The sequence below is a fragment of the Leptonychotes weddellii genome, chromosome 11 (assembly GCF_054177405.1).
Source record: "Leptonychotes weddellii isolate Sample4059 chromosome 11, ASM5417740v2, whole genome shotgun sequence".
Lineage (NCBI taxonomy): Eukaryota > Metazoa > Chordata > Mammalia > Carnivora > Phocidae > Leptonychotes > Leptonychotes weddellii.
The window spans coordinates 7,168,616-7,182,444 of NC_138379.1; the positions used below are offsets into that span (position 1 = coordinate 7,168,616).

The 13,829-nt window shown below is 50.3% G+C and overlaps 1 protein-coding gene across 1 annotated transcript; it reads right to left on the reverse strand.

Moving 5' to 3' along the window:
* Nucleotides 1-221: 221 nt before the first annotated feature.
* Nucleotides 222-13,339, reverse strand: STIP1 (stress induced phosphoprotein 1). Its single transcript, XM_081797936.1, has 14 exons — nucleotides 13,215-13,339; nucleotides 10,106-10,315; nucleotides 9,482-9,623; nucleotides 9,177-9,318; nucleotides 8,333-8,501; nucleotides 7,227-7,353; nucleotides 7,035-7,137; nucleotides 6,633-6,753; nucleotides 5,565-5,661; nucleotides 5,288-5,412; nucleotides 1,816-1,852; nucleotides 1,500-1,603; nucleotides 1,118-1,290; nucleotides 222-711 (listed from the first exon to the last, which is right to left on the reverse strand). Exons 1-14 carry the CDS (start codon nucleotides 13,221-13,223, stop codon nucleotides 639-641), a joined length of 1,632 nt encoding a protein of 543 aa, XP_081654062.1. The 5' UTR covers nucleotides 13,224-13,339; the 3' UTR covers nucleotides 222-638.
* Nucleotides 13,340-13,829: the final 490 nt, after the last annotated feature.

The window sequence follows — 13,829 nt, forward strand, 5'->3', positions numbered from 1 at the left end:
TAGGGTCGGAAGGCCCCAGGCTCCCTTTCAGCAGCTCGTTGGGCAACAGTGCCACCTAGTGACCGAAGCATGCTGAGGTGCCACTGATCCGCCCCCTTGGAAAGGAAGAGGTTCCGGTGCCCAGCTGACACTTCCACCTCTCGCACACTCCAGGTTGTAACCCCTATGGGGCAACCACTTCAGGGTCACTTGGCAAAAAAAATCACAAGGACATAACAATGTATAACCACGCCCGACTGGCTTGTTTTATTGGAGAAGGGCACGTGGAGTTAACAATGTGAAGACAGCTGGCCCGGAGGTTGGGGGAGAAGAGCCTCCCCTCCCCACACATGCCCACTGCCCCAAATAAAAAATAACCAACTATGGGAGAGCAGCTGAGACGGCGACTGAGGGCAGGGAAGGGAACAGGGAACCCGAGGACAGCGGAAGAGACCATGCGTGTGCTGGGAGGGCCCAGAGGCAGCGGCGGTGCGAGTAACGTGAATACGAGTCTCTGTATCTTCCACATAGGTCTATATAAATATATAGAGAGAAGTTGTTCACTTTCCCCTGCTCTCCCCTCTGCTCCGCGCTGCTAGCTGCGGTCCCAGCTCCTCTTTCCACATGAGGGCAAAGGGAAGGGGATGATGAGCAAGTCATCACCGAATTGCAATCAGACCCACATCCATCAGCTTCTGGATCTTCTGTGCTATTACAGGATTCTTTAAGTGTCTAATGAACAAAAAGCAAAGTTATGAGACACGAGACTTAACCTACAAAGGTCTTATTTGCTCTTGGAGCAACCCCAATGCAAACCCTGCGGAAGGCCCAACAGGAGGCGGCCAAGCAGGAGTCCTGGCTAAGACGGCTCTGCGGAGGCCTTGGCCCGTGGGCAGCACCGCCCCGCCCCGCACGAACCGCGGACACAGCTTGAAGCCGAAGCCGCTCTCCCTGCAAAACTGGTCTTTCCAACAGACCGCTCAAGCGATCGGGGCAAACACAGCCACGAAGCCCTTCCAGCTCACCAGCTGCGGCCCGCCTTTTCAGCTGTAAGCAAGCCATACACAGTAACCCCCCCAGAGCTCGGGCCACTTCGCAGCTCACCTTCCCCTCTTCCGTCTCCCCCAACTCCACTTACTCGCTGAGCGCCTGGGGGTCCTTCTGCATCTGCTCCAGGATGAGCCGCATGGCCGGGTCACTCATTATCTGCTGCACCTCAGGGTCGGCCATGGCCCGTCGCTTCACGTCTTCGGGGCTGTCATGGCGGTTGTACTGGGCCATCATACAGCGCTGGTAACCGTCCGCCGCCTCCTGCCTCCCAGCAAAGCCAGAAAGGGGCGCGTGAGCACTGACCAGTTTGCTGCTTCAGCAGGGCCAAGGTAACAAAGGGAACTGAGAAGGGGGGAGACAGACAGACGGAGAAACAGGCAAGAGGCAAGCAGCAGCAAACCAACACCGAGAAGACCCAAAGGAGAAATGGAGGCAGGAGAGAGCCCCCTGGCAGCCAAGAGCAGCCCCACCTTACAGTTGGAGTCCAGATCTAAGGCCTTCTGGTAGACGTCCATGGCTTTCGTGTAGTCCTTCATCGCCTCCAAGGCGGCCGCTTTCCGGGTGTAGCCCTTGACTGCAGAGAAAGGTGAGGCGTCATCAGAACGCAGCTCTGCAGGATGCCACTTCCACCTTCCCATGGGAACCCCAACATCCGTCTCGCCCGCGGATGCTAGGTCCTAACGGCCACCAGCCCCGAGACAACGGGGGGGCAAGCACGTCCTCTCCCACTCTCCATCTCTGCGCCAGTGTCGAGGGATGGGGGAGGAGTGGCAGAAAAGCACTTACTGAAGGTGGGCTCTAGCTGGATACATTCCTCACAGTCCTAGGAAGGAGAGAGGAGAGAAGAAGTGAGGCTTGAAGACAGACTGATCATTTGGAATAACTGAACACTTCGCCCAGACCCACGACAGTGTCCTTGTCTTGCATCCCGAGCTTCTGTTAATCCAGGCACCCAGGCCCTTTCACAGAAGGCCCAGCAGAGGAGGGAGAAGAGCAAGTCAAGTGAAACCATGAGGGTCGACAAATCCAGACTACGGACCACCCCACAGAAGACAAGTGGCCTGGACTCTTCAAAGAGCTGAGATTATGGAAAAATCCGCAAAAGGTGGGGAAACTTCTAGCTTGAGAAATGGAAGAGGACATGCACGCGAACCAGATGAAATGCACGGGCCTCGATCCTGACGGCTTTACCACACAGTTTAAGTGGGGAAATCTGAAGAGCCCCACATCACCCGGCCTTACGCTCTTTGTCCCTCTATTACCAGGAGCTAATGACACTTCAGGAAAAGTGCACTCAGGGGGCACCTGGGTGGCTCAGTTGGTTAAGCAACTGCCTTCGGCTCAGGTCGTGATCCTGGAGTCGCGGGATCGAGTCCCACATCGGGCTCCCTGCTTAGCGGGGAGTCTGCTTCTCCCTCTGACCTCTCCCTTCTCATGCTCTCTCTCATTCTCTCTCTCTCAAATAAATAAATAAAATCTTTAAAAAAAAAAAGAAAATAAAAGTGCACTCAGGAGCTCAGACGTGGAGTGCCAAACATATCCCACTTCCTTTCACAAATGGTTCGGCAAAAACACGTCCATGCTCATCGTTCAAAAAGGTGGAGAACACACAGGCGTTCGGGTGTTTTTGTTTGAAGTGCCTATGAAATGGAAAATTCTGGGGAAAAAAATGCCATACACTATCATTTCACACCCAGGCCTACTTCCAACTACTCCAGCAAAAAGCTAGCCCAGAAATGGTTTGGTTCCTGGCTGGGGAAGTACCACTCTCCCTCACAGGTGACCACTAGGCGAACCGACCTGGCTTTGATGTCACCCTTGTACCACAGTAGTGATGTCCCCCTAAGCCAGACAAGGGCCCAGAAGATAGTGGCATCAACAACAAAAACTATCACGGACTCAGGTACTGGGGTCTCTGCATGGGTCACATTGTCACCTTCCCAAAAGGTGGTCCAGACTTGGGGCGCCTGGGTGGCTCAGTTAGTTAAGCGTCTGACGTCGGCTCAGGTCACGATTCTGGTGTCCTGGTCTCGGGCACATATAGCTTCCTGCTCCATAGGGAGTCTGCTTCTCCCTCTGCCCCTCCCCACACTCGTGCTCTCTCTCCCCTCCTCTCAAATATATAAATAAAATCCTTTTTTAAAAAAAGATTTTATTTATTCATTTGAGAGGGAGAGAGAGAGAGAGCACAAGCAGAGAAGATCTCGGCAGAGGGAGAGGAAGCAGCAGACTCCCTGCTGAGCTGGGAGCCCGACCATGGGGCTCAATCCCAAGACCTGGAGATCATGACCTTAGCCAAAGGCAGACACTTAACCATCGGAGCCACCCAGGCACCCCTCACACATATAAATAAAAAAATTTTTTTTTAAAGAGGTGGTCCAGACTTGGACATTAATTTTTTTTTAAAGATTTTTATTTACTTATTTGACAGACAGCGAGAGAGGGAACACAAGCAGGGGCAGAGGGAGAGGGAGAAGCAGGCTTCCTGCCGCTCAGGGAGCCCGAGATGCGGGGCTTGATCCCAGGACCCTGGGATCATGACCTGAGCCGAAGGCAGACGCTTAATGACTGAGCCATCCAGGCGCCCCCTGGACAACATTTTAAAAGTCATCTACTGGGCACCTGGGTGGCTCAGTTGGTTAAGCGACTGCCTTCGGCTCAGGTCATGATCCTGGAGTCCCGGGATCGAGTCCCACATCGGGCTCCCTGCTCAGCAGGGAGTCTGCTTCTCCCTCTGACCCTCCCCCTCTCATGCTGTCTCCCATTCTCTCTCTCAGATAAATAAATAAAACCTTTAAAAAAAAAAAAAAAGTCATCTACTGATCAGCACGGATAGTCATCTAGAGAATGGTTTAAAAATCGCCAATAGAAGCACCGGACAGTTTGTGTTCAAGAGAGCAGTGGAGACTAACTCCCTTCATGGTGTCGACAGAACTACACCTGACCATGCCCAATGTGACCGAGAACAGCACACCTGCTAACTGACCTAATTAAAAAGTGACGGCAGATGGTAAAGCCGCTATGGAAAACAATACCGTGGTTCCCCCCAAAAATATACGAATAAAAATAATTAAATTAAACCTTGAACTACTCAGTGACACAGCACTTCTCCTAAAAGAACTGAAGTTGGGGCCCCCCAAGAGAGGCCACATGCCCCCCACCACAGACACAGGACCCCAGCAGCCACAAGGGGGGAACCACCAGTGCTGCTGACGGAGAACGGAGGAGGGGGACAGGCGGACCATGGCGTGTCCGTGTAACCGAACAGCACTCAGCCTTCAAAAGGAAGACGACATGGTGCTCAGTGAAATGAGCCTGACACGAAAGCACACACGCTGGCCAGTTCCACTTACAGAAGGTCCCTAGAGGGGTTGCATTCACAGAGACAGAGCAGAACGGTGGCCGCGAGGGGCCGGGGGAGAGGGAACAGGGAGTCAGTGTTTAAAGGGTGCAGTTTCAGTTTGGGAAGATGAAAAGGTTCCGAAGGTGGATGGTGGTGAGGGTTGCACACAGTGTGAATGCACTGGAGACCACTGACCTGTACGCTCAGAAGGTTAGAATAAAAAAGGGGAAGGGGAGAACAAGAACAGCAAGGAAAAGGAATCTATCATCAGGAAAAGTGGAAAAGGACCCACTTTTCTTTTTTTCCTTTTATTTACTTATTTAACAGGGCGAGAGAGCACAAGCAGAGAGAATGTTAGAGAAAGAGAGAGAAGCAGTCTCCCCACCAAGCAGGGAGCCCGATGCGGGGCTCAATCCCAGGATGCTGGGATCATGACCTGAGCCGAAGGCAGACGCTTAACCACCTGAGCCACCCAGGTGCCCCCACTTTTCTTTCTTTTAAAGATTTGAGAGAGAGAGCGCGTGCCTGAGTGCACAAGTGGGGGGAAGGAGAGGGCAGAGGAAAAAGCAGACTCCACATTGAGCAGGGAACCAACTCGGGACTCGATCCCAGCATGCTGGGATCATGACCTGAGCCCGAAGTCAGACGCTTAACCAGACTGAGCCACCTAGGCGCCCCCAAGATCCAGTTTTCCAAATACTCCCAATCACTAATATAACTCCACAAGCCAGGACGGAGCAGACTTCAGGCTTGCATTTTACAAAACTCACATACACACACCACCACCTTGACTCTAAGATCAAAGTAAAACCATCAAGCAAATGTTGATGAAAATAGGAAAAGAAAAAAAAACCGCATTCCTCACGTACAGGTCAATTACCATAGTGCCTGCTCCACATTCCCAGACCTGCCCACCTTGAGCGCCAGCTGAAACTCCAGGAGTTTGGTGTAACAGGCAGCGCGATTGCTGTACAATTTGGCATCTTTTGGATTCCGTTTGATGGCTTCTGTATAATGCTTCATGGCCTGGGGATAGTCCCCTGGATAAAGGAAAAAGAAACTTTTTTAGAAAGCAAAAAGCCACCCTCCCCCACACCAGGGACTATTTATTTAGCACACGGGCAGCCGAGGCACAGAGGACAGCTCTGGATGACTCTTATCCAAAAGCTCCATCACCTGGGCTATAATGTACCTTTCTGAAAACATTCATTGCCTTTGTTCTTCTCCTCCAACGCCAAGTCAGGGTTGATATAAGCCAGCCGCTCTTGTTCCTTCAGAATTTTCTCCGCCTAAGAAAAAATAATTCTTTGGATAATCATTTAAACTCTCATGAACATAAATATTGCACTAGAAAAATCCTGATGCGGATTTTGATTTCCAAAAAGTACCGTGGGCAACATTTTAGTTTTTGTTCAAAGAGCATGCAACTCTTGATCTCAGGGTTGTGAGTTCAAGCTCCACATTGGGTGCAGAGATTACTTAGAAAATTACATATTCTTCATTATCAAGGTACACTGTGGGGTGCCTGGGTGGCTCACTGGGTTAAGCGTCCAATTCTTGGTTTCAGCTTAGACTGGGTGTGGAGCCTGCTTAAGATTCTCTCTCTCCCCCTCTGTCCCTTCCACCTCCCCTCACTCAAAAACAAAAAAACCCACACAAAACAAAAAAGGCAAGCAAGCCCCTGAAAATGATCCATGTGTCAATAACACAATTTTCTGACCAGTCTTGGGGCCCCTGGGTGGCTCAGTCGGTTAAGCGTCTAACTTTGCTCAGGTCATGATCCCAGGGCCCTGGGATCGAGCCCTGAATGGGGCTCCCTGGTTGGCAGGGAGTCTGCTTCTCCCTCTCCCCCTGCCCCTGTTCACAATTTGTGTGTGCGCAAGCACTCTCTCAAATAAAATCTTAAAAAAAAAAATTTTTTTTCTGACCAATCTTTTCATGAATAAAATCCCCCCCCCCATAGTTTATGACCACTGGCACAATACATGACACTTTGGTTATGTAAGGTAAAAAAAAAATCTTAAGTTACAATAAGAACCATAACACTCAATGCACTGACCCTCAGCAGAAGGTTTAAATCTTGGCCGATAAAAAAGTACAGCAAACAACCTGAGTTACTCCTTATGTGCTATCATGTGACAAGGACATTATAAAAAATGACCAAAAACACTACTTAAAAAAACTTAAGGTTCACTACTAAGTAACTGCAACTATAAGGAATAAGAACTTAAGAAAACATCCCCATTCTTTCCCTACCCACCTGTTGGCATTTCTTGAGCACATCTGGGGTTCGGTGCTCTGCCAAAGACTTGTTATAGAAATGGATGGCATCCTTGTACTTTTCTTCTTTGAAGTAGGAGTTACCAATTCGAGCGTAAGCTCTGACAAAAACAAGCAAAAAAGAATCTGCTAAGGGCAGAGCAGGGACAAGGTCAGCTCCTGCAGAGAAAAGACATCGGCAACTAGAAATAAGGCCCCCATCACCACTGGGACACTACGCCCTCCAAACACCTTTTGTCTCGATGCCTGCGGCCTCCTCTCCAGCCCACTGTTAACAGAGCAGGTGGTGTGGCCAGCAACCCTCCTCCCCATGCAGGAAAATTTAAGTCTTGGACATTGACCCCTCCAGACCACTCGAGGTACCGCCGAAGGTCACGCGTACTTGGCAATCTGTCGATAGTCTTCTCGGTTTTCTCGCCCCACTTCGATGGCCTTCTCACAAAGCTCCCGGCATTTACTGTAGTCGCCCTTCTCGAAGTACACGGCTGCCAGGCAGGATGGTTAAGGAAGAGTCAGCCCTTGTCTCTCCCCAGGACTGCCTGACAACGCACTTACCCCTCGGCCTGGGCCTCACCTGCTTGATTGGTCATGTAAGTCATGTTGGTGGGGTCCAGGTCCTTGGCTCTGTCGTAGTGCTTCAAGGCTGTGTCAAAGTCTTTCTTCTTGTAGGCCTCATTCCCCAACTCCTTCTCTTTCAGCGCCTAGATGAAGTGTGGAAGGAGTACTGAGCAAATCTAACCCAGATGGCAGAGAGAGCAAGAGCTTGGGACCTACCCCCAGTCCCGTACAGCACGTACAACCAACAGGTCACCACATCTGCCGGCATCTTCTCAACCAGCTGTGAACTGAAAAGTGAGGGGCTAAGTGTTGGAATAGAAAATTAAAAACTTTCATCTCCACTTCCTCTGAAGTGCCCCCCTTTCCATCTACTCTCCTGCATTTTATCAGAAAGCAGAGAGCTTCTTTGGGGGAGAGGAAATCTCTCCAGCCTGCACCAACCTCCAAGAGGACAGCAGCTCTGTGCCTGGTTTTACTGGGAGAGGCTGTGCCAAGTCGGTTTCTGTCCCGCGGCCTTCTGGGGGTCTCAGTTGTCAGGGAACAGCGGCAGGGGGGTGGGGACAGGATGAAAAGGGGCTGGCCCAGTGGCAGCAGTCTTCAGCATAGCCTGCTACCACCCACATCATAGGGCCCTTTTCCAGCTCTGAGACACCCTGAACAACCAACGCTTACCCATCTGAAGGTGCTAAATTTGGCAACAATCTGCTGTTTCCATTTATAAGAAGGGAAATAAAATCGTGTAAGCACATGCCTCCTGCTCTGGAAGACTGTGTTGCTAAGTGGACAACTTTCAACTACACACCACATCCGACCAGAAAACAGGAGCCTAAATTAGATGGGTGTAGACAACATTTCTCTGGATCCCAGCGAGGACAAGGATCACACACAGAACTTTACCGGCCTGCCCCAACAGCCCCCTGCTGCAAGTCTCTGAGTTACACCATTCTCATGAAATCGCCTGGCAAGTCAACCTTTTAACATACTGACCATCCTGGTAACAACAGCACCCGGACGCTCAGAAACTGTTACAGCCGCCCCGACCCACAGTGCTCCTGCCTAACGGGGACTGCTGGCTGACTAGGTTGTTTAGGAATGTGTGACAATAAGGAGGAAAAACAAGACCTGCTTCTTATTCTCTGGAAGATCTTCTTCCATTGGCTCTGGCTTCGTGTCCTTCTTGGGAGGAGGAGGTGGGGGAGGTGTTCCAGCTTCCTCCTCCTCATCCATACTGCCCAGATCGACCCCCAGCAGGACACTGAGAGTAGTCATGATCCGGGGATCCTGCAGTTTCCTAGCATTGATTAAAAAAAAGAAAAGAAAAGAAAAGAAAACCACAATTATTCTTCACAACTAATTTTAAACCCCCACTGACTGCTAAATCTCAGATGACTGCATACAAGAGCTTCTCCTCCACAGAAAAACTGCTGGATTCTGCACTATCCACGAGGTACCACCGAGAAATACCCTATCCTTCGACAATCCATCTAAAACGAGGTAACAACTGTCAAATTTATTTCTTGAAGGCAGAAGATACACAGAGGAATGAGTTATAGGTATACTCCATCTCATCTCAGGAGTCACAGATAGCAGTACGACTTAAGAAACACATCTTTACACCTGACGCTCTTCTCAACCAGAAGTTTCCACTCCAACGTACCAAGAGACAGCATCTGGTGTGCATGGAAAGGATAGGGTGGGTGCCAGATCAGAATTAGAGTAGAGCAGTGAAGAGGCATGGAAACTTAGGAATAAAAATTCCAAATTATTCTGATGTATGTCCCCCTTGACCCTTTCTAGAAATATAAACAACCAACAAACACTACCGCTCGTTAGAGAAAAGTCAAAGACAGAAACACTGTTGTGTGAGTGAGGGACACCCTCCTCCCCCTATGCCCGACCATAAAAATCCCAGGAAGCACAATGTCCACGTCCATTTCCAAAGACAAACCATGCTGCCTTGACTTACGTGCCCAGGTCAGATGGCTTGTTTCGTAGTTGCTCTATCAGTTCCCGGTAGGTAGGATCAGCGAGCAGCGTCCTTGTCCTGGGATCACTCTCCAACTTCTGGTACAGATTGGGCATGTTGAAAGGGTTCATGAATTTCCGCTCTGTTCCGAACAAAGGAAAGCACGTTACTAGAAATCGGTTCCCTTGAGCCATGATGCCCCTGTAGTCTATAAGCCTGACATTTAGGCGGGGAGCCTCAAAGTTAACCCTGTTTAAAAAAAAAAAAAAAACAACAAAAAACCCCAACAGTGTATTGGTGTCTACCTGCCAACCGGGCCTCCATATTCTGTAAGCCCTCTTTGAGCTGAGGATTATTTGCTTCATGTTTTAAACCCTCTTCGTAGGTTCGCTTGGCTTCTTCAAATCGGTTTAAGAACTCAAGAGCCGCTGCTTTCCGTGAATAGCCCTTAAACCAGCAAAAAAGGATACAAAACAAAGGACATCTAGAGGTAAGTCCAGAAGATGAAATCTAAAGAATCTGTTCTACATTTCATGGGACAAAACGGGTATTCATGCGAGGACCAAAGAACAGGAGGAGGAGCACATAATGCCAAGATTGAGAACGAAGAATCCAGACAAGTATCAAAGATGCTCACCCTCCCCACCTCAGTTTATCTTACGACCCAGGGCTGTCCGTTTCTTTGGCAGCATTTTCTCTCTCAGCAGTACAAGAGATAAGACCCGTCTCAACAATGGACGGTATCTCAGACTTGGCGACCTGTACCATCAGTCTGAGGAACACACTCAGGGAGGAGAATGGACGGGTAATCAACTATCCGTCTACAGGGACACACAACAAGCCAGGTCAGGAGGGCCCAGTATGTAAAAACAGCGTACCAGAAGGCATATCTGTGAAGTCCGAAGAGCCCCAGTGCGCCCACAGCTTACCTTGGCCCAGTCAGGCTTCAAGTCTACGGTTTTGCAGCCATCCTCGTAAGCCTTCTGGTAGTCACCCTTCTTGGCATAGGCCGCTGAGCGGTTGCTGTAGAGCACGTGGTTCTGGGGATCTAACTTAATGGCCTCAGAGTAGCACTGTAGCGCGTCATCAATGTTGCCTGCACTCAGGGCCTTATTGCCCTTCTCTTTTAGCTCATTTACCTGAGGGGGAAAAAAAGCCAATGTACTTTTTCTCTCCATAACACACTTTGCTTGGTCCCAATTTTCTAAGTGGCACTTCTACTTTTCTTCAGTTACCAACAAAGAAGTTATTTTACAAACCAAAAGAGAAATCATTAATGAGTTCATTTACCATCTCCCACACCTTTTGGAACCTACCAGAAAACAGTAAGTAACCAGGAAAAAAAGCCTGACCCTTTGCTCTCCACTAGCTCCAGTGTTAATTAGAATTCCAGCCACTCTTCCAAAAGTCTCTACTTAGGGCTGATGAAGGACACACTCTAGGACACACTCATGAGGTCCTTTCACAGAAAAACAAATTTATTTGCCATTACAATGCCAAGAAGCCCAAATAATAAACCAAACACAGGCCGCGTTGCTCCTCACAGAAGAGGGATTCACGAAGGAAGTGAACCAAGTGTGCTTGGACACACGCTCCACAACCCACAGGCTTCACGCCGGCTTCTCTGGGAGCATCAAGATACTCACCCATGATCAGAGAAGAACCTATTTCCATTCATAAGTGTGGTGATAGGTCACAGCATGGTAGATCACTGCTCTGTTCCTTAGTGAGTGAGAGCTAGCCCACCCAAACCAGTTTTGCCGCATTTAAATATTATTATACAGAGTATGCAAAAAAATGAAACACTATTTGTGGTTTAATCTCCAATCCTCTCAAATATTCAAAACATGGTCCTAATTAGAGGGCTTCTCCTAACCAGGGATGCCCTACAAGAGAGGAGGGGCCACATCTCAAATGCAAACACATTTGGTGAGATCAAGCATGTCATCAAGTTACCAAATCATTCTTTCTCTGACTCTATCATCCAGCCCTGACCCACCACTGTTACATACTGATGCAAGTGATTTTGGAACCCTGAGGCACACCGATCGGGAACTTCCCTCCATTAACCAGAGATGTTAGAGAGACAACCTTGAGAAGGAAAAACTCAAAGACTGCCAAATCCAGCAAAGGATAAAAATCTTAGAACTCAGGAAGGAGACCACAAAGCAAAAAGTTAAAAACTCAGCTAGTATCAAGATGCAGCTGAGAACAGTTCCATGAAGTTCTTGCCTATCCTACAAAACATCATTTGCCAAACAGAGTACTGACCCGCAGTAGGTCAGGAAATCAAGTCTGTAGGCTGTGACCAGCACTTTAAAAGTAGAATAGAAAATACCAGCCCACGAGCAACATAATAGCAAGCACTATTTTGTTAAATGTTACACAGTTGTATCTCTGCATTGATTCTAATATAAAAAGTACATTACACCCTGGGATTTATTTGAAAGATACTAAAAAAAAATGTGAACACGCCAATCTGTCCAACTTGAATACAGATCTCCCAGTTGAAAATAAAAACCAAATGCAGAGAAGTCACATGGTGAATGGGTTCAGCAGTAGGTTCGAACACATCTGGAGTTAAAATGCCAGGTGGCCAGCTCACCAGTCATGAACGTTGCAGCCCTGAGTTTAGTCATTCATTCAGTCTCCCTGCACATCCGCTTCACCTACAATGGGCAGCTCGCTATAAAAAGTTTTTCTTATTTTGGTAACGGAGGGACAAACCCCTTTCTTAAATTTTTAAGTAATATGTTCCTCACTCCAGAAATCTTTTTCTTGTCTCTACCTTAGTCTACTTAATCCCAGATACAACTTAATTATCCCAAATGAGCAAAAAACTTATTCATCCCCACATTTCCACTCTATTTTTTTTTTTTTTTTTAATTTACTACAGAGGCTCCAGATTTGATCAAAGCAGCAATGGCTATACCTGAAGAAAGCAACACTAGGCTTTGCAGATCACACCGAAAACAAGGGGCCGGTTTTTCCCCCAGATGAATCGCTACACTTCAATGAACAGCTTCCAACTGAATAAAATCTCTCCAGGCCGTTCACAACCTCCAGGCCGCGGAGGATATAATGAAGCCACTGAAAGCAACCACCAGCAGCTACAAACTCGGTCCCCTAAAAATGCTGAGCCGAGACAAGTAACTTCTTGCTGCTTATCTACATAGCCTAGATTTTCTACAGCAACCAATTCCTCCTTGTGTAATCAGAAACCAACCTTCCAGAAATATCAGTCTTGAGTTACTCTCGAATCACATACACACAAAACCGAAAAGAAAGAAGAAAGGGAGGGGCGGCACATGCATCTGTAAAACACTGGTAGAGATGGAAACCGTTCCAAGGACTTTGGCGGCACCCTCCCTTTCCTGCATCAGGCAAAGAAGTCTGCCCGCCGCTCATCAAACCTTCACTCAACGCTCTTCCATCCCGGCCCTTCCAGATGCAGAAAAGTAGTATTTCCCCCAACTGGCTACTTCCAGTGTATTCCCGTCCCCGCTCCCCACATTCCTCCACGTTAACTGTGGCCAAGTCCCCGGGGGCTTCTCCGTCGGGAATCCCGGCTCTCTCAGCTGGCGAGTCCCCCGGTGTGGAGCCGGTCCTCCCCGCCTCTACGGAAGCCCCTCGCCCACCTCCATCCCTCCCAGCACCCCCACCACTGTCCCCCCCGCCCCCCTCCGCTGAGCCGACAGCCACCTCCCGGGAGGCCTCCGGGGCCCAGCCACGGCCTCTCTGCCCGCCGCGGGCCGGACTTCGGCCGAACTGTCGCCGGCCCTCCGGCCCTCCTCGCCGAGCCGGCAAGCGACGAGCACTGAGTGGACCCGGCGCTCCCCGCGGCCCGGCCTCGCTACACTGCTCACCTCCCGCCCGGTGGGCTGCGGCCCTCACGCGCTCGCCGCCACCGCCGCTGCTCGGCCGGCCCCAGACCGCCGCCCCGCTCGGCGCCCGCCCCGCCCCGCTCCTCCACCCGCGGCTCGGCCTCGGCCGGTGTCCGAGCGGCCCCGGAGCCTCGGCCCGCCCCTCCCCCTTCACCTGCTCCATAGCCCAGCCCGGAACCCCGTTGAATCGACTCCGTCCGCTCCGCGTTCCCAACCGCACGCGCCGCCTTCTGGAACCTACTAGAAGCTGCCGGGACCCCCGGATCCCGCCCCTTCCTCGCCTGCTCACTGGTTGCGCTCCCCTGGGGGGGGCATTCTGTGCTTCCCTACTATTGGCTTGAAGTCTAGCCCATCATCTTTGCTTCTCTGTCATTGGGCAGTTGAGAGTAATCCCCTCAGCCCTGCCTCCCCCGCGCCTCCGGATTGGATTCTCGCGGAAAGCCCCGCCCACCCCAGGCTCCACGATTGGAGGGAGGGGCGAATTTGTGCGACAGGGATTGGCTGCTTGGTCCGCCAATCGTGGCCGAGCTGGCCGCGCCCATTGGTCCCGTTCTTTCTGGAAATTTCCACTTCTCCCATTGGGCTGACGGACTCTGGGACGGCAGCTCCTTCAGATTAAAAAAAAAAAATGTCGATTGGGCGGAGAGTCGCCGCCACTTTGCGCTGATAGGTTTAAATAGCCGCCCGTCGGGGCGACTGGGTGGCTCAGTCGTTAAGCGTTTGCCTTCGGCTCAGGTCATGATCCCAGGATCCTGGGATCGAGCCCCGC

Coding starts and splice junctions, on each gene's coding strand:
- STIP1 (XM_081797936.1), bottom strand. Junction 7,138..7,226: donor TTACATGACCAATCAAGCAG/GTGAGGCCCAGG, acceptor CCTGCCTGGCAG/CCGTGTACTTCGAGAAGGGC. Junction 1,853..5,287: donor AGTTTCAGCTGGCGCTCAAG/GTGGGCAGGTCT, acceptor TCTCCTTCCTAG/GACTGTGAGGAATGTATCCA.